The 22,505-nt window shown below is 45.0% G+C and overlaps 1 protein-coding gene across 2 annotated transcripts in view; it reads right to left on the bottom strand.

Moving 5' to 3' along the window:
- Positions 1 to 22,505, bottom strand: part of MYO5B (myosin VB) — a 148,928-nt gene that overhangs the window by 83,389 nt on the left and 43,034 nt on the right. For both annotated transcript variants that reach the window (XM_061450482.1, XM_061450483.1), the window contains exons 5-10: positions 14,155 to 14,311; positions 11,495 to 11,638; positions 10,467 to 10,548; positions 5,689 to 5,796; positions 3,338 to 3,447; positions 1,501 to 1,766 (exon numbers count right to left, since the gene is read on the bottom strand). In XM_061450482.1, coding sequence (XP_061306466.1) covers positions 1,501 to 1,766; positions 3,338 to 3,447; positions 5,689 to 5,796; positions 10,467 to 10,548; positions 11,495 to 11,638; positions 14,155 to 14,311 — 867 coding nt within the window. The remainder of the gene's footprint in view (positions 1 to 1,500; positions 1,767 to 3,337; positions 3,448 to 5,688; positions 5,797 to 10,466; positions 10,549 to 11,494; positions 11,639 to 14,154; positions 14,312 to 22,505) is intronic.

Genomic DNA, 22,505 nt, shown 5'->3' with positions numbered 1-22,505 from the left:
CCCAGACACTTGCAAACCTTTGAGAGCAACCTCACCATCTCAAACCATCTCAAATACCACTGATATCCCAAACCCAAAAAGAGGACTGTATTCTTATCATACTTAATACAAGTGTCCCCCTAAACCTTGCCATAAGGCCACAGTCACTGGTGGAGATGAGCAGGCAGTGGACTACACTGATGCTCCAGCACATTCTAGCAGCCTTTCTGCTGCTGTGGCTGCTCAGCAGATGTTAGAATCAACATCCCAAACACCAGTAGCTGTAGAAACCCCATGGGAGGTTTCATACCAAGATCAAGCTCCAGTAACTGTGTAGGTATCATAGCCATAAAAGCTTTCTGCACCTGACCCAGAACAGCTTTGGCAGGATTTAATTCTGAACTTCAGGTTCACCTAGACCCAACAGACCTTCCCGAGAAGTCTGCCATTACAAGAGATTTGAGATTGAGCAAGCACAGCAACTGCACTGGGTCAGGGACTGGTTCCTGAAGCAGCTACGACTCATCCATCCCTCATTCTCCTCCAAAATAGGGGCATCTTTATATGTTCAGGGAGCACAGCTGGTTACTGCTGTCCCACTTAGAAGCACAGAATGGTTTTGGTTAGAAGGGATCTTTGAAGGTCATCTAGTCCAACCTGCATAAGTAAGGACATCTTCAACTAAACAGGTTGTTCAGAGCCCTCTCCAACCTGACCTTGAATATTTCCTGTGATAGGGCATCTACCACTTCCCTGGGCAAACCTGTGACTTCTCCCTTGCCCTTACTCCCCCAAAAGACAGAAAATGTATGGTGTTGAAAGAGGAGAAGGGAAAACCTAAATCCCGAAGACCTCTTCCCTTTGCCACCCCACAAGTCGCAGAATCCCTCCCTTTCTCCTCCACCTTCTGCTTCTTTGCAGCACTTCAGCTAAAATGAGCGCAAGCTCAAGCTACCAGCTCTCAAGCATCAGGGTGACAGGCTGGACAGTAACTGGCATGCAGTCCGAATTTAGAACAGCTCATTGCCCCTGAGGTTGCAGGCTGCAGTCCTTGCCCTCTGCTATGGTAGAGCTTTTAGTACCTTACCCTGTCCTGCAGCAGGTTTCCAAAGACCTCTGAAAGACAAGGGCCCTGCAGCATCAGTTTCACTGCTAAAGAAGCAGTTTCTTCAAACCACACAGCAACCCCAGGAAGAGCCAAGAGCAGTCTTTGGTCTCCATATGGGCATCTTTACCCCTAGCTCATCTTTAAGTGTGATGCCTTAAATAACACAGGGGACAGAAATCCAAAATGGGAATGGCGCGGGAGGTAAATCCCAGAAGGCATCACTCAAACATCTGTGTGCTCAACTCGGGGGTCAAGGTGGCACAGTCTTAAGGAGGATCAAAAGTGCAAACCATACACTATTGCACCCCTTTCTATTGCTCCCATTACCTACCACAAGACAAGGCCAAGAAAAATGTGAGAGTTAAATCAGAAAGGACTAACTAAACAGCCTTAAAAGCAGAAAGCTTGCCTACCCGTAGATATCAAGCACGCCGATGAAGGAGTGCTGCTTAATGGTGGTGTGCAGGGACTTGTTGATGTGTTGCATGATCCATCTGAAGAGTTGGGCATAGATGTGCTTGGCCAGGGCGTTCCTGGCATTCACCACTTGCTGCAGGGACATGCTCTTCACATAGGTCTCGGCCCTGGTAACCAGCTTGCGATGGCAGAGCCAATGCTCCATCTGGCTGTGCTCCACACCCAGCAAGCTGCAGAAGCTGTTCAAGTGATTGTCCTCGCTCTGGGGGTAACAAGAAGCAAAGTCAGCAGGTTGGTGACACCCCAAAGCTGGAGATTCAACATCACGTTCCCAGATAGTGCAAGAAATAAGCAGCATTTCATAACTGTGTAGGGAAATACTGTGTTTCAATGTGGTTGACAGGAAACAGGAAAGCAATGGGCACTCATCCAGTTGAGCTAGCCTTCATGGATATGGATGAAATGGCTTACACGGAGCTCTGAATAATAGTATACCCTGTAGCTTTCCTCTGGTCTGGCCATCCTCAAGGTCTCTGTTTTCATAAACAGCAGATAGCCACAGTCACTGTCAACAGGAAGGAGCACTTTCTACTTTACTCCTCTTTGAGCTGCAGCTACACACTCTTTCACAACAACCTTGATTAAGCCTGAAGTTAAAGGCTAGGGAATGCCATTACACCATGCCTTTCACAAACTAACTCCCTTTTGAATAACAAACTCACAAAATGTGCATCACCAGAAGGGCTTGTGTTTTGCATAATCAATACAATGAGATATGAGCTTCATTTTCTCTAGTGCATTGTATTTTCTTTCCCCCCTCAAAGTAAGACAAGGCCGTTCTGCGTCTCTGTTGTGCCGAGGTAGTTGACACTGCATTTTGGACAATGAGAAATTAATTTTCTTTTCCTCAGTGTAGTAACACAAAAGTAAAGGAAGTAAACAGTTTCCAGATACATACATGTACAGAAGGTGAATGGGTTTGGAGGGGGGGGAAATGCATTTTAAAAGACCTCTAGGATGCTCTATTGCTGGGATATGTTTTTGACTACAGATTCAAAGTCAAAACAGGACCGATTTAATAGCATGCAATTACATCTAAAGGTAATTAAACAACATGAACTCCTTTATAGAACTCAACACTGTCAGAGCAGACCATTTTCACATATCCATGTTGCCAAGTATCAAGCAAACTACCTCCAGTATCTACTTGAACACCACGTTACCTCAAGGGTAACACTGAAAGTGTGCACAGAACCTGTTTCAGTACTTTAGTTAGGAACCCCAGTCTGGGATGTAATGATAGTGTTTCCCATATAATTGCCTTTTTTTCCCCCTCTTCTGAACAAACACAGAAACAGAAAAAAAACACCACTAAGGCATTTTTAGTCTTATTTATACATGCTAACTAACTGTGCTGTGCTCCTTTGGATACTGGATGGCCACATTACAAGCAGCAGCTTCATGGGTTTGCTAATATAAAAGTGGTTCTAGAGCATCACACCTTTTGCTGGTGGGAGTCACTGTTCACCCAATACTCTGGGCACCAAGTCTTTTAAGAAAACAAGAAGAGTTAAATAGGGGTTGGGATGTAAGGTGGTAAGCAGCCTTTACATCACCTCATTCACAGGCTGGCTAGAGAGGAGAAATAATGCATTGTCTTCCAGGAAAGTCTAAGCAGCCAGGAAATTATGGTGTGTTTTCAAAAAATTCAAAGAAAACCAGCAGAAAAAAGGGCTTTCTAACAAAAGATACTGCTGTGAAGCTGAACACAGTGTGGCCCGATTTATGAGCATGCAAAGCTCCCCATGTACCCCACTCTTGCTGGTGACCTACCAATATACTACAGGCATCGCCGTCTCGTTCCACTCGGATTTCCAAGTTCCCTAGGTGCAGAATGGCAGCAATTATCCTAAAAATGGTCATCTGATGAGACTCCTTCACTCCTATGGGAACAATTGATAGCCAGTTGTCACAACAGAAAACAAACTGCAATTTTCAGTTCATTTGAAAATGCATACAGTGTTTGATTTCCTTCCCAGGATGCTGCGTTTCAGAGCTATCAGACCTCTCCCAACAAACACATCATAAGCACTCAGTAAAGTCATCGCTCAAAAATGAGAGCGGAGGATGTGAGAGGAGCTGCTTATGTTATTTCTTTGGTTGCATCGAAGCAGTTTTATCACATATGGGTTTAATACTATTGTGAACATGTACAAAACCAAGGACACTACTCCATAATGATCAAACAGGCCCAGAGCTGTAGGAGTTCTGTGGCTTTCACAGAACAAGGAGTCACTTCTCTGTGATCTCAGTCTAGCAGCAAGATCTTGCTGATAACTGGAGCAAGGAAGTTACAACTTATTGCTGGCATCCCACAAACAGAAGAGAAAATTAAAGCCATATGCATGATGCACAGTGCCTCCAGACTGGTGCTACCACTGGATACAGCAATTCACCATGGAGGTGATGCAGAGCTCTTATCTTACCATCCCCATTGCCCCAATAGGAGCTATGTCTTGTGGGTCTTCACAGGGATTGTAAGATATTATTGTTATATATTATTTTTCTGGCAGGATTTTGCAGGCATTCCCAGCAGGAGCTTTGCCCAGCAGCTGCCTGCACACAGCTTTCTTGCTGCATCTTGCACTTTTACATCCCAACTGGGTTTCTGTACCCCTTTTGTGTTCAGTGCTGGTGTCCTCATTACACACCCAAGGTCTGAGACATTACCTGCTGGTTTTTGAATTATCGAGAGCTTCCCCCTCTCGGGATTTCTCTGTTGTCAGCACAGTGAGAAACGTTTCAAGGTTACTGAAAGGAGCAATGCTCTGCTGTTACTTGGCACTCTTAATTGAAGTTAAGCCTGGCTAGGGTGGAGATTTGCAGATAAATATGACTTCTTGTTACACATACAAAGACAGGACTAGAAAGCGTAGTAGCGATTTCACCAGTCCCTGAACAGAACCAGACAGAGCTGGGAAACACTGAAAAAAAACCCATGAAAAACAAAGCCAGAAAAGCCACTGCACATAAAGAGCAGTAAAACATCATCAAATTGGACGAGGCCTTGAGTGATATGGTTTAGTGTGAGGTGTCCCTGCCCATGGCAGGAGGGTTGGAACGTGATGATCTTAAGGTCCTTTCCAACCCAAACCATTCTATGAAATTGGTCGTGGAGGGAGATGCTCACACAGTGCTTCACAGGGACCAGCAGGAGACAGGGGGTCAGCCTGGGGACGTAGAGAAGGGGACCAAAGAAAAACTATACATGGGGAAGGGGAGAAAGCTCCCTGGGGTTTACAGCCCCCTGGGCAAGTTTGGAGCATTCAGTGGAGTAATTTTTAAGTACTTCACCAAAGTCATACAAGCCAGATGAGAGGAGGGTTAATACAAAGACAAGACACTGCTTGTACCCCAGAGAAAAAGAGGTTGAGTCCATCTAAAACACAAAGAGGACAAATGTTGTGTGGTTGCAGTACATCTGTTCAGAGGCATTTCACAGCCAGCTGTGAACATCATGAGCTTCTCTCCCAACACGTGAAATGCAGCAGTGAGGCACCAAGACTTACCGGGATTTAAAAACATGGTTTCAGATAAATATTAATAAACAGGGAAAGTTTTCACCTGCAAAAACTGTTTTTCCTTTCAAAGATCTGGTGCTGCAGGCAGGTGATGGCATTGCTCAACTGCAGCATGCGCAGGTGGTTGTTGGAGTGGTAGATTTTGCAACTGGCCATGCAAATGTGGACTCTTCAGAGCACAGATGTAGTCAGCAAATTATTCCCAACCATCAGTTACTCAGTACAATACTGTGCTGGTCTGAAAAGTGACATCACCCTCAACCCAAATACAAACTGAACTGCAGAGTAATAGCTTTTTTCCTTCTTGTAAATAGGGTAAAAACTAGCAAATCAAAGCTGCAGTACAGCTTTGACTCCACAATGGTTTATGTAGGTTTCTCTTAAACCCAGTGTCTTTCTCCATTTCACTGCTGCTTCACAGAGAGCGGTATGAAACACTTCGCAGCTCATAGTAAAGAACAAGGTAAAGCCAATTAGATCAATAGGAAATATGGATTTTTATACCTCTCGGTGTTAAAGGAGAGCCATATAGTGCAGGCAAAACACTGAATACATTTGCAAGAGACTTCTGCTAGGAAGGCTCCAATGAGAGCAGCCCCTTACCAAGTAGGGTGAAGGCATGCCTTGTTTTCTCAAAGTCATCAGCATCATCCACACCATCAATAGACGTGTCACCTCCCTGAGATGTGTAGAAGTAGTCTTCAGCACACGCTAGGAGAGAATAAAGAGAAGAAATACATCACCATGCAGCACTTATCCCCCTGCAGCCACTCTCCAGAGTGTGTACTGGGATGCTCCCTGTCCCCCACCACCTCATTCCCAAAGGGCACCCACCTCTTTTGAACCACAGTTTACTCAGAAATGGATGAAGTACAACCTTGATAACTGAGTGTAGCTACTTCTTGCAGTGATGAAACCCCTTCCCCATGCAAAGCAAGTTCATTCAGAGCAGAGCTAGGGTGTATTTGCAATTCAAAAAACGTCTGTATTGCATGGGTGTTGACTGTTTGAAATATGTTACTACTTTATTCTTTTTATCCTGTTTCACATACCCACGACTGATTCAGATACTTTAAACCCTTTTCCACATAATGCCTTAAACCTGGGGAGCAAAGGGAATGGAGAATCACCTGCAGTGCCAGCATTACACCATTTGAGTACCCGTGCTTTAGCAGTTATTTCAGGACAACACAAAACTAAATCCTACGGAGACTGAGATGCATTTTAAATGCAGATACAACAAGAAGAGACAGCAGGATTGATACCCATTTTAAAGCTGCACAAGCAATTGCCCCTCCTTTAAACAAGAGCTTAGTTGGGGCCAAAACTATAAAGATACAACCCAAAGGCTGCTAGGCTGAGTGCTGGCAGAGCTGGAGCAGGCTTGGGGAGCCCAGGAGGTGGGCAACTTCCCCATCCTACCCAGAATCAGTCCTCAGCACCAGCTTCGGCTTGCTTCAAACCAGGGAGCAGTGACTTGTAAAGAAAATCTCAAAAAAACTCATTAACATTCACAAACATATTTCTGAATTATCATGGAAGTAACGACGAAACCAGCCTACTGTGTGTTCCACATCAGCCTGCTGGTAACCTTTAAAATCACTGCAATTTGTACCTTTTTTGAACCACATTGCCACCAGAAGGTCCTCATCCCTTCCCAGACCTCCTGCAGACGCTTTTGCATTAGCTGTACTTTCAGGCTGTTAAGAAAAACATTTAATTCTCTCTGGTATTCAAAGCCCTGGGACCCAGAGATTTCAGTAACTCTGCTCATGGCTGCAGCATCAGGAACAAGGCGCAGAAAATGTTGTCTGGAGTCAGAGAGCTGATGTCCATCCTGGTGCTCCCAGCACAACAGAACTCACCCAGCCTGTGATGGACCACCTGTGCTGTGGAGCCAGGCTGAGAGAGCTGGGCTGGGGCAGCCTGGAGAAGAGAAGGCTCCTGAAGGGGAGACCTGAGAGCAGCTCCAGTGCCTGAAGGGGCTGCAGGAAAGCTGGAGAGGGGCTTGGGACAAGGGATGTAGGGACAGGCCAAGGGGAATGGCTTTAACCTGCCCGAGGGGAGACTGAGATGAGCTCTTAGGCAGAAGCTCTTTGCTGTGAGGGTGCTGAGGTGCTGGCACAGGGTGCCCAGAGAAGCTGTGGCTGCCCCATCCCTGGCAGTGTTCAAGGCCAGGTTGGACACAGGGGCTTGGAGCAAGCTGCTCTGGTGGAAGGGGTCCCTGCCCATGGCAGGGGTTGGAACTGGACGAGCTTTAATGTTCCTTCCATCACAAACCAGTCTGTGGTTCTAGGATTCTGTGATTAACAGCTTGATGTTGCTGCACATCATCCTGCAAGATGCATCCCAAGCTGGTGGTTGTTGATGGTACAAGACATCAGTCGCCAATTTCATACATCAATACTGGGATCTGTTTCTGCCTCAAGTCATCTCTGGTGTAACTGGTTCTAATATTTGTATTTCAATCTGTATGCAATGATTTTAATAACCACAGAAACCATTTGATTCACTGCAAACAAATAAAACACATTCCTGCTTTGCACCATTGACCAGGCATCAGTAAGTTAATCACACTTGGGAAGGCACAGTGCTGATTACTGACTCCTGCATTTTTAAGTCAAATATTTATTTTCTAGTTTAAAATCAAGCCTTTAGAAGAGCAAACACTTACTAGTTTGCTCTGTTGGGCTCACATAGAGACTCTCTTTATTTTCCAGCGTTTTACAATATAAAAGATAGCAACAACAATTCTTTGTGTGTGTGCAAGACCCAAAGGAGAAAAAAAAGCCCGAACATTTGACATGGAAAAATATATATCCTCCTTGCTAGCTAAGAAAAGATGGATTTTCACATCAAGATACCCTTGTTTTGTATAAGCCTTGGGAAGATAAGGTTGACAGGTATGTAAGGTACAGCTTACATGAGTAAAAAAAAAGTGTGTTTTGACTAGTCATCTCAAGATACAGGCTGGTACACCTGATGCAAAGTTGGTAATGAAAAAAATCCCTCAAAAGAAAGAAGAACCAGTCAACTGTGCACATCTGCACTCACAGAAACCCACCCACCACTATGAATTCAACAGGTCAAGGCAGAACCTGGTTCACCCCAACAAAACTAGCTCATGGCACCCATGTACCCCAAAAGCCATCCCCACCTAGCACATGAGAAGCTACGAAAACGTTTTGGGGAAGTATTTTTAAGTTACTGCAAAGTGACAGTGCAGGAAACACCAAAGACTTTGGATTTTGGAAAGAATCACTTCTTTTCCAGTTGCTGCATTCCGCCCGAATGCAGAAGCCGCAGGATGTACGGATACCTGTGTACACTGCAATACAGCAAACACACAAGTACCATGGAAAAGTGGAGCTGGAGACTGACACACACTGACAGCATCAAAGTTTGATTAGAAATAACCCATCCTTGTGGGCTAACAGCCCTGGCACCCATTGCCTCCTACGGTGCCAGCTGCTGCCATTACACATTGTCCCTTGAGACACTGAAGTTGAGAGCCACAGTCACAACAGCATAAAGATGTCCTGGATGATGCACCAGGAGAGCAGAGTGCTCTCATTCTTCACCATTACTAGTCACAACAAATACAGACAATGCTTTTAAAGAGCTGTGCTGAACAAGAGTGATACTTCCTCTGATCCACATGTTCCCAGGAACAGAAAGGTGGTTTCACAGCTGGAGCTCTCCCATATCAACTCATCTCCCAGACTGAGCTGAAATAATTTAGGTCTGAGTTTTAAGATGCCAGCAGACATTATCATTATCCATGCTATCTTTGCAAAAATGAGGCACATAATCCCATGGGAGAAACTCTTTAAAGTGCTCAGAGAGATGTGCTTTGGGGTCATGTGAGTCTGCAATGGGACCAAACACGTGCTCCTCAATGGTACCTGGGAAGCTGCTGTCAGAAGAACATCATTTTGGTGCCCTTAGAGACCAAAAGGAGCCCCAGGTCCATCACAAGCCTTGACCTACGTGCAGAGCCAGGTTTCACACTATGGCTGGTGTACAGTGAATCATGCAAAACCTTCACCCAGGAAGCCTGAGACAGACATTATGGTTATGCCTGGACAGTCTCTGAAGTTATCTTATGACTTGGCAAACTCATGATGTGGTTGTCTGATTTGGTGTCACTGAGCAGAATAGAGACTACAGTTGAGTAACACACTGACATTTACTGCTGACAAAAGGACAAGAAGAGGGGTGCTTCAATGTCAGCACCAGCACTCAGTAAGTGTAGCCCACATGCCTACTGTGACCCAAAAAGTCATTAAGACAAGCCCAGAATTATACAGGAACTGAATCTCTCTTGATCTGCCATTCCCCCATAGCTGTGATGGAAACCTCTGAAAGGCTGCAGGGGCAAGATGCTCTGAGCTGGGATCACAATCCACCTTGCTCACCATTTGAAGTACTTAAAAGCACGTTTTAAGCCTTGCTTCTCTTCTTAAGCAGCAGCAAACGTTCAAGATTTTAAAAACATAATTACAACACATCTCTATACCCGCTGCTGTAAACCCTTTTATTCAGGTGTCTTACAGAGGTTTTGATGCAAATCCTGTCAGAAAAAACAACTCGAGAGTTTACCACTGAAAAAAATATAATGGATCATAACTGCTCCTGCCAAGACTCTGGCTGGATCAACCCATACTCACATATTTGATTTAAAACACGTGTTTTTATGCAAGTTTCGCACAATATTAACACACGATCTCCCTGCATTAGCTAGTGTCTACCACAGTGTGTTGTTTCACTGCAGTTCTGCAGGCAGTTTCTACAAAATACATAGGCTTCTTCTCATCTCCCACTATGGCTAACCTCCAGGAGAAAGCTCCTACCACCGGCAGTGCTTGCAGAAACCTAACAGCACCAACCAGTGCAACACAAGCTTCATGCACATTCTGAAGCAAGCTGCTGCACAGCAGAGGTCATGAGGGCTGGTGTCTCATCACAGTTTCACAGTCTGCTTTGAGTTAGAAGGGACCTTAAAGCCCATTCAGTTCCAACCCCTGCCACAGGCAGGGACCCCTTCCACTAGAGCAGCTTGCTCCAAGCCCCTGTGTCCAACCTGGCCTTGAACACTGCCAGGGATGAGGCAGCCACAGCTTCTCTGGGCACCCTGTGCCAGCGCCTCAGCACCTCATCCCTACCTCAACCATCCAATGTGCCGCATGCCTGAAGATGGTATGAGCAAACCTGGGTGCCACTGGGGAGAAGCTGCCCTTTGAGCTCATCTCCCTTTACCTCCTCTCACTGAACAGGCACACATGACCTCATCAATGACCTGCATTTCTAACCTAATCCTGTCTTCCTGTTGCCATCACAACTAGCAGCCACACCAGTGCACAGGGAGGTAAAGTACTTACTTAGCCCAAGGTCTTTGAATTCTGGGAGACTCGCTGAGGCACAAAGCTGATAGAAGATGTGGTAGTTGCGCTCGTCCTCCGCCTATGGGAAAACATTGAGTTACCAGAGGCACAAAGAGGTTACAGCACTGCTCCCATGCTCAGCCCAGTGCTCACTGAGCCCAGGGCTATCCCCACCCCATCTCCTGCTTCCCACCATCAAGACCCTCTCAGTGCCACCAAGAAGACAGAGATCTTTTGCCATTTGGGAAAGAGGAGGTGCTAAGCCTTGTCCTGACCCATGTACCTTGCCCATTTTGCAAATGAAATAAATAACTTTATATTATCTTCCATGCCTTATCCTTACCTGGGATAACTGTGCTAACAGAGCTAGCAAGCACCACTTTGCAAACTGACACTGCAACATAAAAAGAGGGGGCCTACACTCATGGCTTCCCAAAGTTGTTTTTTTTTTATGACTTTGTGGGTTTGGGGGTTTTGTTGTGTAAGGACACAAGTGTTTCAGGCGCTTATGACCTAGATGCCAAGCACGAACAAGAAAGCTTGTCCTGAGCCCAGCACAAGAAACCTGTGTGATGTGTCACAGCAGTGACATTAGCCTCCTCAGCCCCTCTCCTGCTTCTCCTCCATCTTCAGACCTGAAGACTGTTGCCTCGAATTTATTTTTCCTAGCTTTTCATGAAAAACCTCTTTTTCAGTAAAAACCTCTGCTGCTGCCCAGAGAAAGCTTTCCATCCCTGCCCATCAGCCAGGCCAGGAGCATTGGTCCCTCCTTTGGGCTCCAGCCTCAGGTAGATGGAGGGAACAACCAGAGCCCAACTAACAAGTCTCCCAGGTACTTATGAAGTCATCGTGATCATCAAGAAAAACTGCAAAAGACTGAGTCTGAAAGACACATCTTGGAGCTGCCTCCACCAGGAAAAATACTTTTAGAGTGATATTTTTAACCCACAGAAAGACCCAGACTACTAAATTTCCTGGACTAGAACATAAAAAGAAAGGAAGAAAAAAAAAGCACAACTCCTCACCTGGAATACAACTCGTGATTTTTCCAACAGGTAAGTCCTCATATTGGCACCAATGATGCGGTATCCTTTATCAAAGCCAATCTGAATGTATTTCCCAAAGCGACTGCTGTTGTCATTCCTTGTTGTTTTAGCATTTCCAATTGCCTGCATGAAACAAAATTAAACATTAACCTTTAATTTTTAAGTTTTTTTAAACATTTAAATGTGTAATCAGTGTTACATAAACACTCATGGGAGGATTTGAGGAAAACCCCTTCCCAGATGCAGAAGGCAGAGCAACAACATGACTTTTGGGAAAATTCTTCCCTGAAAATCTGGTGTTTCAGAATTTTTATAGAAGAAAAATACACAGAAACAGCAATGAGTATTTGCACAGTAGTTAGATCATCTACAACCCACCAGCCACAGCACTCCTGTTTTGTCTTTTCCGCCACTATTCCCCTGCTCTGAGATGATGTGCCTCAAGCAAGCACAGAAGTAATGAAAGGGGATGGACATGTACAGACAAGAGCCCTCAGGCGCGTCTTGAAGGATGTCTGCCTGTCCCAGCCTTTATTTGAAGACTACCTCAACCTATGGCACAGCTCCTGGGGAACACGCCAAGCACACATACTTAGCAAGAATCACAGTATTACCTACAGCATCACATTGACATCCTCCAAAACTTTTTGATCATAGAACCTAATGCCTCCAATTGCATGCAGTGGACTCCCCAGGGAGTTACTCTGCAGTACATTGCTGCCTACTGAAAAGAGGCTGTTGCACATGCAAAGCTGCTCCTTGCTGCCTGGCCCTTTGGCTGCTCGACCTCTCCATTAAGTTTTGAGGGTTCTTTGACCCAACAGCCTCAGCATCGCACTCAGAGCAAGCCCTGCCTGCTCCATGCCCTATCCATTCACCACCAATCCAACCCCTATGTAGCTAATGCATCTCCTTCCTCCAAGGCCCATTTATCATAGAATGGTTTGATTTGGAAGGGACCTTAAAGCTCATCCAGTTCCAACCCCTGCCACAGGCAGGGATACCTTCCACTAGAGCAGCTTGCTCCAAGCCCCATCCAACCCCTTTACTGCAGCTCACCCTTCCACATCACTTAGAGTGCTCCCAGACTCACAGCCCCACTTTCCACCTCCAACCCTCCAGCACTTACACCAGACCATACATAAAAGCAGCAGGGCAGAGGCAGAGCATTTGCACTCCATTTCTGCACAGAAACTAATGCCCATTCCCCAGAAAATGGGGTTCACAAACTGCTACAACACACACCACAGCCAGGTATTTTGCTTGCTGAATTGAGCATCCAAAATACTCTCATTGCCTTATCTCATGTGCTTTAATTCCTTGGCTATAAAGCAGATACCTGCCCCATCCTCCCAGCAGGGACATATATCCTACACATCAAACACAGCCCTAAGGACTATTTGACAACACACACACCCCTCTACTCCATCTTCACGTTAATTCTGGGGGTTTTGCACATCAGGCAGTTCTCTTTCTTGATTTTTGCATGAAAAATGTTCTCAACAGTTTCCAGTAAAGACAGACAGGGTCCCTGGCCCCAGCACTCAGAAATTACATCCAGAACTGAACACAGGCAAGAAAATTAGAGCAACAAAACTATGGAGTCACACAGAAGAACAGTTTGCACTATGAATTTTTCCTTGGATGCTTTTTAAGTGTTTCCAGGTATTGCAGCTACATTTCACAGAGGCAAAAGAGACGAGCAAGGAAAGGAGTAAGCCAGCATGAAGCCCACGCTGCAGCAGATCATTGAGTGTTCTCTGCCAGCCTTACAGTTCTTACTCCTCACTTGCACAGTCACTTGTTTTATCATTCCAGCTAGCACCCCACATCAGGCAGCACGATGCCAGACCACACATGCTGCTTCTGGGTCTGGGGTAGGCTTGGTTTTTGTCCTAGATCAGCCACCACCTCAGTGTCTATTATGACAATTCTGGCCATGAGTGGTGGGAAACCTTCCTGCAGGTTAAACCAAGCCTAAGGTTAAGTACAGGACTTGAATTGTTTTGCAAACAAAGGCACTCTGACTCCAAAATCCCTTTGGAAAATAGGTTTAGACATTAATTTTCACCATCTAGACATGGTGCAATGAAGTAAAGTCACTTTTCCCCTTTTATATTTACAAAAGGAGAGTTTTTTCCTCAGAGTAAGAATTTCCCTATAACGAGGCTTGTTATTTCCCTATATGACCGACTGCAATAGAAAATTAACAAAACCAGAACTGCATTGAAATATCTGAAAAAGATTAATCGTTTTCTTTTATGTTTCACCCTTCTACAAGTAAATAAAATTAGGAGGTACCATGCAGTGGTAAAACAAGGAGGAAGATGAACATGACAAAATACTAATGATGAGCCTACCACTCAGGTTCTCCACTCTGAAGCCACATCAAATCCCAGCTCCTGAAGCCATGCTGGGGATGTACGGACTCAAATTCAAGACCATGAAATAGAGGAGCAATCGGGCCTAGCTAAATGGAAGCTATCAGTGTATTTCTGTGCTGCAGCCCAGCTCAGGGCTGTTGTGAGGCTGCAAATCAGGTTTGGCTCACAAGCCCCTGCAGCTCTCACTGTTCTGTGACTTCTGGAGACACACAGAATTCACTGCAAGCAGGACAAAGGAAATGCTGCGGCTTTTACCTCCATAACTGGGATCGATGAGAGGACTTTGGTCTCGATGTTGGGCTCGCTGGCAGAACCACCAACGGTTGCAAAGAAGCGCATGGCATATTTGGCAGAAACTGTCTTTCCAGCACCAGACTCCCCGCTCACAATGATGGACTGGTTCTTCTCATCCCTGTTGCAGCAGAGGAGAAAAGCATTTGTGAGTTAATCCGCTTCCTTGTTAACAGTTTGTTTGCATCATGACATGATCTTTCATCTTCACAATGTCATCGACTCCCTCGCCTTATTGCCTATGTTATGGATGCTGGATTTATTCTATACTGCACCAAAATAATGGTGAATAATACACAGTAGTGGTACATCTCAGCTAAAACATGAAGGACATTTTGAGCATCTCCAGAACATCTCCAAACGCTTGCAGAGACAGGGGGAGACCAACTTCTGCATGAAGTGCTGTGGCTTTCTTCACTCCTGGAGCACATAGCCCTGCACTGGGAAACCCATCCTTTCATACCACAGTAACAAACCTTCTCTGCTTTACATTTGCCTGGAGAACAACAAGCACTGGCTGAATATCAGTTTCTAATATTATATATCTTATTTTTCCCCTCCAACACTTTCACTCTAGCATTTGAGATCTTTCTCTACAAAATAGTTGTGGAAGTTGCTCATGTAGCCTATTGCTAAGCTATTATGCTCAAAATAAATTAAAAACAAGTAGTGAGATCAAGCACCTGAAAATAGTGCCCCTCTACTCTGTTCTCGTGAGACCTCACCTGGAGCACTGTGTGCAGTTCTGGTGTCCTCAACATAAAAAGGACATGGAACTGTTGGAACAAGTCCAGAGGAGGCCACGAGGATGATCAGGGACTGGAGCACCTCCTGTATGAAGACAGGCTGAGGAAGTTGGGGCTGTTCAGCCTGGAGAAGAGAAGGCTGCATGGAGACCTCATAGCAGCCTTCCAGTATCTGAAGGGGGCCTATAGGGATGCTGGGGAGGGACTCTTCATTAGGGACTGTAGTGACAGGACAAGGGGTAAGGGGTTCAAACTTAAGCAGGGGAAGTTTAGACTGGATCTAAGGAAGAAATTCTTTACTGTGAGGATGGTGAGGCTCTGGAATGGGTTGCCCAAGGAAATTGTGAATGCTCCATCCCTGGCAGTGTTCAAGGCGAGGTTGGACAGAGCCTTGTGTTGCCTGGTTTAGTGTGAGGTGTCCCTGCCCATGGCAGGAGGGTTGGAACTGTACGATCTTAAGGTCCTTTCCAACCCTAACTGTTCTATGATTCTATTCTGTGATTCTATGAAATTGCAGACATCCTACAATTCTCTATGCAGTCATATGAATATCAGTGTTTTCGCATATATACATATATAACATCTGTTTAAAACTTTGGCAACAATAATACAAAGCATGTCTCTGACATCAGACTCACACTATCCATCCCCAAATCCTACCAAATTGTAAGTCACTGCTCCAAAGCACAAAGGTACTTCTGGGATCAAGGGGTAAAAACAGACAAATGAAGAGTTTAAAAGCAATTTCTGGTAGACATCACTAAGTAAAGCCTGTTCCACTCCCGAAGCTTTGCAAAAGCTTTTAAGAATGACTCACTCATTAACAGAAGGATGGGGCAGACTTACCCTCCCTCCAAGCACACACCAAATTTGCTTACAAAAGTGTTGACACCTCCAGGGCACAGGACTTTGCATAGGGAAGTTGAGGGTGCCTCACCTCATGTAGCTTTTGAGCTTTGCATGGAGTGCAAGACTCACCCTAACCCCTTTTCTACTTACAGAATTCATCATTCACACAAAAAATCCTCTTGCACAAGTCATCATGGCTATATTAATTACCCAGCTCTTCCCACCATGGGTGTACAAAGTGGTACCCATTAGATACATCCCAATAATTAATCAGTTTAATGTGCCTGAGCTGCAAGGCAAAGAAAGGATCAGGGCACTAAGAGGAGCTCATTTTGAGGAGAACTACATCCCTCTAGGCAAAGATCTGCTGGCACTGAGAGCAACTGCCTCTGGTGCAGTGGGAGCTGCTCCCTATGGCATCCTGGCACAGGGCAAACGCAACACCTCTGCAATCTGGCCACAGACTTTGGGAAGGAAAGAGTTTTCATTGCAGGATTTGATATAAGCTCCAAAGCTAGCCGGGGGTATAGGGATAAGCTGTAAGTATGTAATTGAGTATGGTTTTAAATAAGATAAAATTAAACTTCCCAGAATCTGCCCAGCTTCCATGAATCAGAGCTGAATACAGGCACACAAAAACATATATACCAGTGCAACAGTAAATTTAGACTTTGCAGTTCTTTTGATGTCAGGAAACACCATAAAAATGCATTTCAATTTAAGATACTTGGTTCAAGTTTATACCAGCAAGAGACGAGAACAGGGGCTAAATGATTGCCATATATCACTCTTTCAACAAAAATACAAAGATGCTGCAATACCACACTATTACTTTCCCCTGCTGTCAGGCATGTACATCTTAATTCCTTCAAGAATTCTGACCCTATAAAGTAAAACATGACATTTTGGAGCAAACCACAACTTTGTGACACTTCCAGCACTGGCAAGCTGATTTCCAACTCTGTTTATATTTTACAGGTACCAATTCACAAAGTGCATCTTATCCACCCCTTATCCAGCTCCACCAGTCTCCTGGGCTTCACCCATTAGGAAGCCAAGAGGAACCTCCAACCACCTGAGAACTGAGCACAACTTCACCCAGGCAGACAACAACCTGGAGCTGGTGTTCCTGGTGACTCACCCTAGGTGGGGACAACCTGCACATCTTACCCAGGACTTGCTAAATCATGGCTATATGCCCCCCCAGTACGTCTTGGCACAGCCACCGTGACTCTGCTGCAGGCAGCCAGCTGGCAGGATGCAGACAGGGGCCTGCCAACATGCCTGTCTCACACCTCTACACTTCCATGGGCATGCAATAAAGCTGGTTTTGTAGCACAAGCCACCAGACACATGAACCCAATGGAGGAAACCTGTGTATCAACTTCAGTTAGGAAGGAAGACTAAGCACCAAAACCAGAAGTATGCTGGATAAACCCACATCAACAATTCCTGGGACAGGTGATGGCAGCGATATATCATGGTTTATCTCTGGTTAAAGTAGGCAACAAGTTTCACCCCTGCATTAATCTTTATGGACAACCACTTGCTGAAGTCCAGCAGTGAACATCCCATGTTGGTTATGAGTAGGAAGCAACACATAAAACTTGTGTTGGCTACAAAGAAATTACAGAATCATAGTATCCTAGAATACTTAGGGTTGGAAAGGACCATAAGATCAGTTCTGGCATGGACTGCAAGAGCAGATGAACAGACTATTCTTCATCGGAGGTGAGGAAGAAGCAGAAGAAAGAGGTGACAACCAAGATCTCTGCCAGCAAGCGCTGGCCTTGCAAAAGGAACTCTGCAAATGCAAAGGAGTCTGTCTGCCTTAAAGCTACACTTGCCTGAAAGTCACTTGAGAATTTTTGCTCATTCAGTTCAGAAAACATTTCACTACCACTTTTTTTTAAGTTAAGATGAAAACTACACCATTTTGAGAGAGAACTTTTGGATGAATGAAGCCAATAAAGCTCAAAATAGAGGAATTTTGCATTACTTGGCATCCACTCAGCACTGCTACAAGGTACTGTTCTCTAATATGGCTTTTTTCTATTTAAGATTCAGAACTAATACTTCTTGCTACCGAACTTCTCCAATCAGCTTCCTGGAATCAGGGTATGCCTGGCTGAAGCAGGCAGAGACCAACCCATCAGGGAGATCATCCAAGGGGATTTCCAGACCCACAGTCTCAGTGGGATTCAGGTCCCATCATGAACTGCCTTTTACGTGGCATCCTGAGTGTTGTACTCCTGTCTCTAGTTTGCCTTATTTTAAAACTACCATCATTCCCCAAAAGATATTGAACCTAGTGATAAAAACCAAGGACAACACCATTTACTGCTACTACAGCTGCTTGGCCTCATTTTATTATAGGTTCTCAAGAATTTGCCCTAACAGCTGATGTGCAGCTACATGGAATGGGCCAGGCAGGTTCTCCATGCATTGCACAAGAAAACTTCTGGAGCTGTTTTATATTAGTTGAAAAATGAAAGTTAAAAGAAAGCTGCTGGTTTCCACCATTCCATGATTCCAAGCAAGACAGCAAGGCTGCTCCAGCTCCTGCTTTTGCAGTAATGTGTCTCCTGTGTTTTTTCAGTGGAAAATGCCCATTCAGACATTTCTTTTTCAACTTCAGGAACAAAAGCCTTCAGGAATAAAGGCTACAGAGGCTTTCCCTTCTTCAGCATACAAGTTAATCAACTGCTGGTGCCAGCAGGGAAAAAACAGATGAACCCCACAGAGCAGCTGGTAGCAAGCAGGCTGCTCAGCAAGCAGAAATGGTTAAAACCAAGCAGTTCTTGTTTGTATTCAGCATGGAATAAAATGTATTTAAATGTTTTCCCATTGTGCAGGTGCAGTACGCTACGAAGCTGCTTGAAATACAGTCAATTTTGGCAGCATCAGCACAGAATTACTGTGGAAATAAAGCCTGGATAAAATGGAATGCTATGGGTGAATATCATGCTGCAGCATGGCAATGCTGTCACATCTCCTCCGGGGGCTTATGTGGCTCCTGTGCACTTTGGGGATGCCACCCTGGTTTGTAATGCTGCTATGAAGTGCATAAGTGTTCTTCTCACCAAACACACGATGCATACCTGCTAGCACACAACATGCTCATGCTCATCCAGCGGGATAGAGCATGCAATGGGGATGAGGTTTCAACAATGGCCAAAGGTGTTGTTCCCAACTCATGCTACTGCTGCAGCTCAAAACTAGGCATGAGGCACTTAAAGATGCAACTCCCCAACCTTCACCCCCAAACCTTCACCTTCATGGGCCTGCAGAAGTTTAGTTTCTTCACTTAGAGAAGCTTTCTAAGACAGCCTGGAATATGAATACCATGGTCTGAGCTACAGCCTCCACTCATTAGAGACACTTACAAAACCATCAAGGAGCATATGTCCAACCAGAACGAAGTCCAGGATTGTTTCTTCAATGCAAGATGCCAAAGACTTCCAAAGCTGCTATGTAGGTGAGTAACGCATCTCTTTTTTATCATGTTATGAGCAATGCCCGTCACAACTCTCACCCTTGGCCAGACATGCAGCAAGAGTTGGGAGAGGCGAATACGGCAGTCACTAGAGTTTTGGTGTTTCAACACTACGTGAAAAATACCATAGAATCACAGAATTGTTCCAGCTGGAAGGGACCTTTCAAGGTCCAGGTATCCTGCAATGAGCGAGGACATCTTCAACTAGATAAAGTTGCTTGGAGTCCCATCTAACCTGAGCTTGAACGTTTCCAGGGATGGGGCATCTACCACTTCTCTGGGCAACCTGTGCCAGTGCCTCACCACCCTCATCATAAAAAAAACCCTTCTTCCTTATATCTAGTCTAAAGCCTCATATATACCAGGTTTTTTTTTATTAAGGCAACATCTAAAGGTGTTTCACAAGGAAAAAAGAAAAGTCAGCTGTCTATGAAGAGAAAGGGCACTTCAAACAGATACCTTCACTGATTAAGGCTAGCTGCTGATCATCAGCCTTTGCATTGAGGAAACGGATTTCCCTGTTTAAGCAGCCAGTCCTTTACCTGCAGCAATGCAGAGAACACCGCTACCCCTGGAGCCTGGGAAAGGTGTGTAGAAATGTCAAAACTTCAAGCCTGCCCACAACTGGACACACTCTCCAACTGTACCAAGAGCTACACTCATTCTGGTTGCATCAGAGCAATCACACATGAAACACTGCTCAGTATTTCCATATGAGTTACCTGTCTCAGTCTGGGAATGTTATTAGTCATTGTAATATATGATATCCCATCAATTTACCTGGTGAAGTCAGAGCTGAATGTCCCTGGAAACTCCTCACTGCAGACAAAGGGATGGTCAAACCATAGCAATAGCAAAAGGGTTGGATCCAAGGACAGTGATGGACCCCTCTGTCAAGAAGAGACGGGGGACATCCCAGTGTCCTTGTACATATCCAACATCCTTAACCTTCCCCAACACAGCTTGAAAGCAGGAGTATTTGAAGATAAATATACTCCAAATCTTCTCCAGACCTGAAGCACAGTCAGAATTTTTCCAAAGACAGCTTTCTTCAAAGCAGCAACCTACAGCAATGAGAAGGGACCTAAAATTTACAGGACTTGTTTTTATAATCATGTCTTCAGAAAACCATCACTGGCACCAGCAGCTTAAGCAAACCACTGCAAACTTCATCCTGATCACAGCAACAAGAGTAAAAACAGTTGCACTGAAACCACAGCTCCTCTGAGAGAGAAAAAATATCCAAAGCAAACCATGACAGAGCCAGATTCTGAGAATAATTATCAGGGGTCACTCCAGCTCTAATCCCAGATCCAGCACTAATTCTGTGTCGTGGAACAAGTCAATAAATCTCTCCGCTATGGACATCATATTTAACCTACTTCTTTCAGGATGCTTGGAGGATTAGTGTTCATAAAGCAATCTGAAGATTAAAAATGCTTTAGGTACTGTAGTTTGAATTTATCTTCACCACAACAAGAACACCCACAAAGACCCAATGCACAGCAAGCTCTAACACAGTGCTGTATTGACAGTGCTGTGCAGGCTAAAGAGTTTAGCTACTGCATTACGTTGTTAGTGATACATAATAATGCAATAATTTCATTACCACAGGATTGCATTGCCTCGAGTGCTAACGACAGTGATGAAAACCGAGATGGGTCTAACTCTGCCTTCACATGAATAAACAGAAGTTGCACACTATAAAGATTAAAATCAGCGTGTTCCAGCATTGTAATGTGGATAAGAGCTGCCTCAGAAATGACCTCTGAAGCCAGGAATCATTCCCATTTCAGTGGGATAAGTGGAGTTTGGGGCAGCAGAGCTGCTGCCATTCTCGGCAGCAACGTTTTACTTGTTGGCTTTAATTTGGGTATTTAATAAACCAGGCCTGGCATCATCAGTCAGCACATACATGAAAACACGACTTCGGGGTAGTGGGACTTCCCTCAGAGAAACCCAGGAGGACATTATTTAGCATCTGGTTGAACAAGAGTGTTTAAGGGCATGCTTTCCCTTTGCGTTATCACACATCTGCTGCAAATGCATGTTTTAAGCCGCAGATGCTGAAGCCAGCAGCAACATAAGGATGGCTTTTCAAGTGCTACATGTTTTTCTGGGCCTTTCTTACACTGCAGCTCTCATAAACAATATGAATTATTAGCCTATACATTTTTTTCTCTTTTTTACCTTTTTGTTATTTTGATGTAGACAAACTTTTACATAGTGACTTGTACTGATGGGGAAGAAGAAATAATTTTTTCACCAACATCCTACACCAAACATGAGGTACATCACAGCTCCAAAATACATTTTGGCCAGAACCACCTCAAAGCTGCTGTACCCCTTCTCCATCCTGGTACCATCACAACTGTAGAGACAGCATTGCATTTTAATGCAACAAACTAAAGAAAGAACACAGTAACATCCCATTTCAGTGATGCCAAAGCCTGGTGTAATGTCCATCAGCTTCTGCAGGTGTCCCTGGGGGATGTTAGATCATGCACATCCAAGTCTTACTTCAGAAGATGCATCAGGGTCCATCCTGAGCAGCTTCCAAGCCAATTTGCCTACAAATACATGGGTTTTAGCAACAAGTTAGAGAGGAAAAAATGGGCTTGAATCTCTCAGGGTCATAGAATCCCAGACTGGTTTAGGTTGGAAGAGACCTTAAAGCACATCCAGCTTCAACCTGCTGCCATGAGCAGAGACACCTTCCACTAGAGCAGCTTGCTCCAAGCCCCTGTGTCCAACCTGGCCTTGAACACTGCCAGGGATGGGGCAGCCACAGCTTCTCTGGGCACCCTGTGCCAGCGCCTCAGCACCCTCACAGGGAAGAGCTTCTGCCTAAGAGCTCATCTCAGTCTCCCCTCTGGCAGGTTAAAGCTTGTCCCGTATGCTGGGAAAAGCCTACAAGTACCAGTTTGGCCCTAAATGGAAAGGATGAGCTCGTAGCATGATGCTCAAAGAACAGGTAACATGCAAATTAACCTTCTCTTCTGCAGCAGTCGCCGGCAGCACCGTTCCTTCTGTACAGCACTATTTAACACGCACACCAATGTGATGTTTCTAATGCTGAGGTCAAATACCACAGTGCAAATTAAGATGTCTTTGCAGAGGTCGGAGCACTTTTAATGTGATGCTCCAGAAAACTCCTCCTGTGAGAGCAGTGGGAGTCCCACTGGTCCCAGCTCATCGAGGGACTTTCTCCCCAAACTGCTTTG

Source organism: Pezoporus flaviventris, unplaced genomic scaffold, assembly GCF_033815535.1.
Source record: "Pezoporus flaviventris isolate CSIRO_AGI_PZ_B2104156 unplaced genomic scaffold, CSIRO_AGI_Pfla_v1 ptg000010l, whole genome shotgun sequence".
Taxonomy (NCBI): Eukaryota; Metazoa; Chordata; class Aves; order Psittaciformes; family Psittacidae; genus Pezoporus; species Pezoporus flaviventris.
Note: the sequence above shows the minus strand (reverse complement) of the source record. Positions and strands in the feature narration are given on the sequence as shown.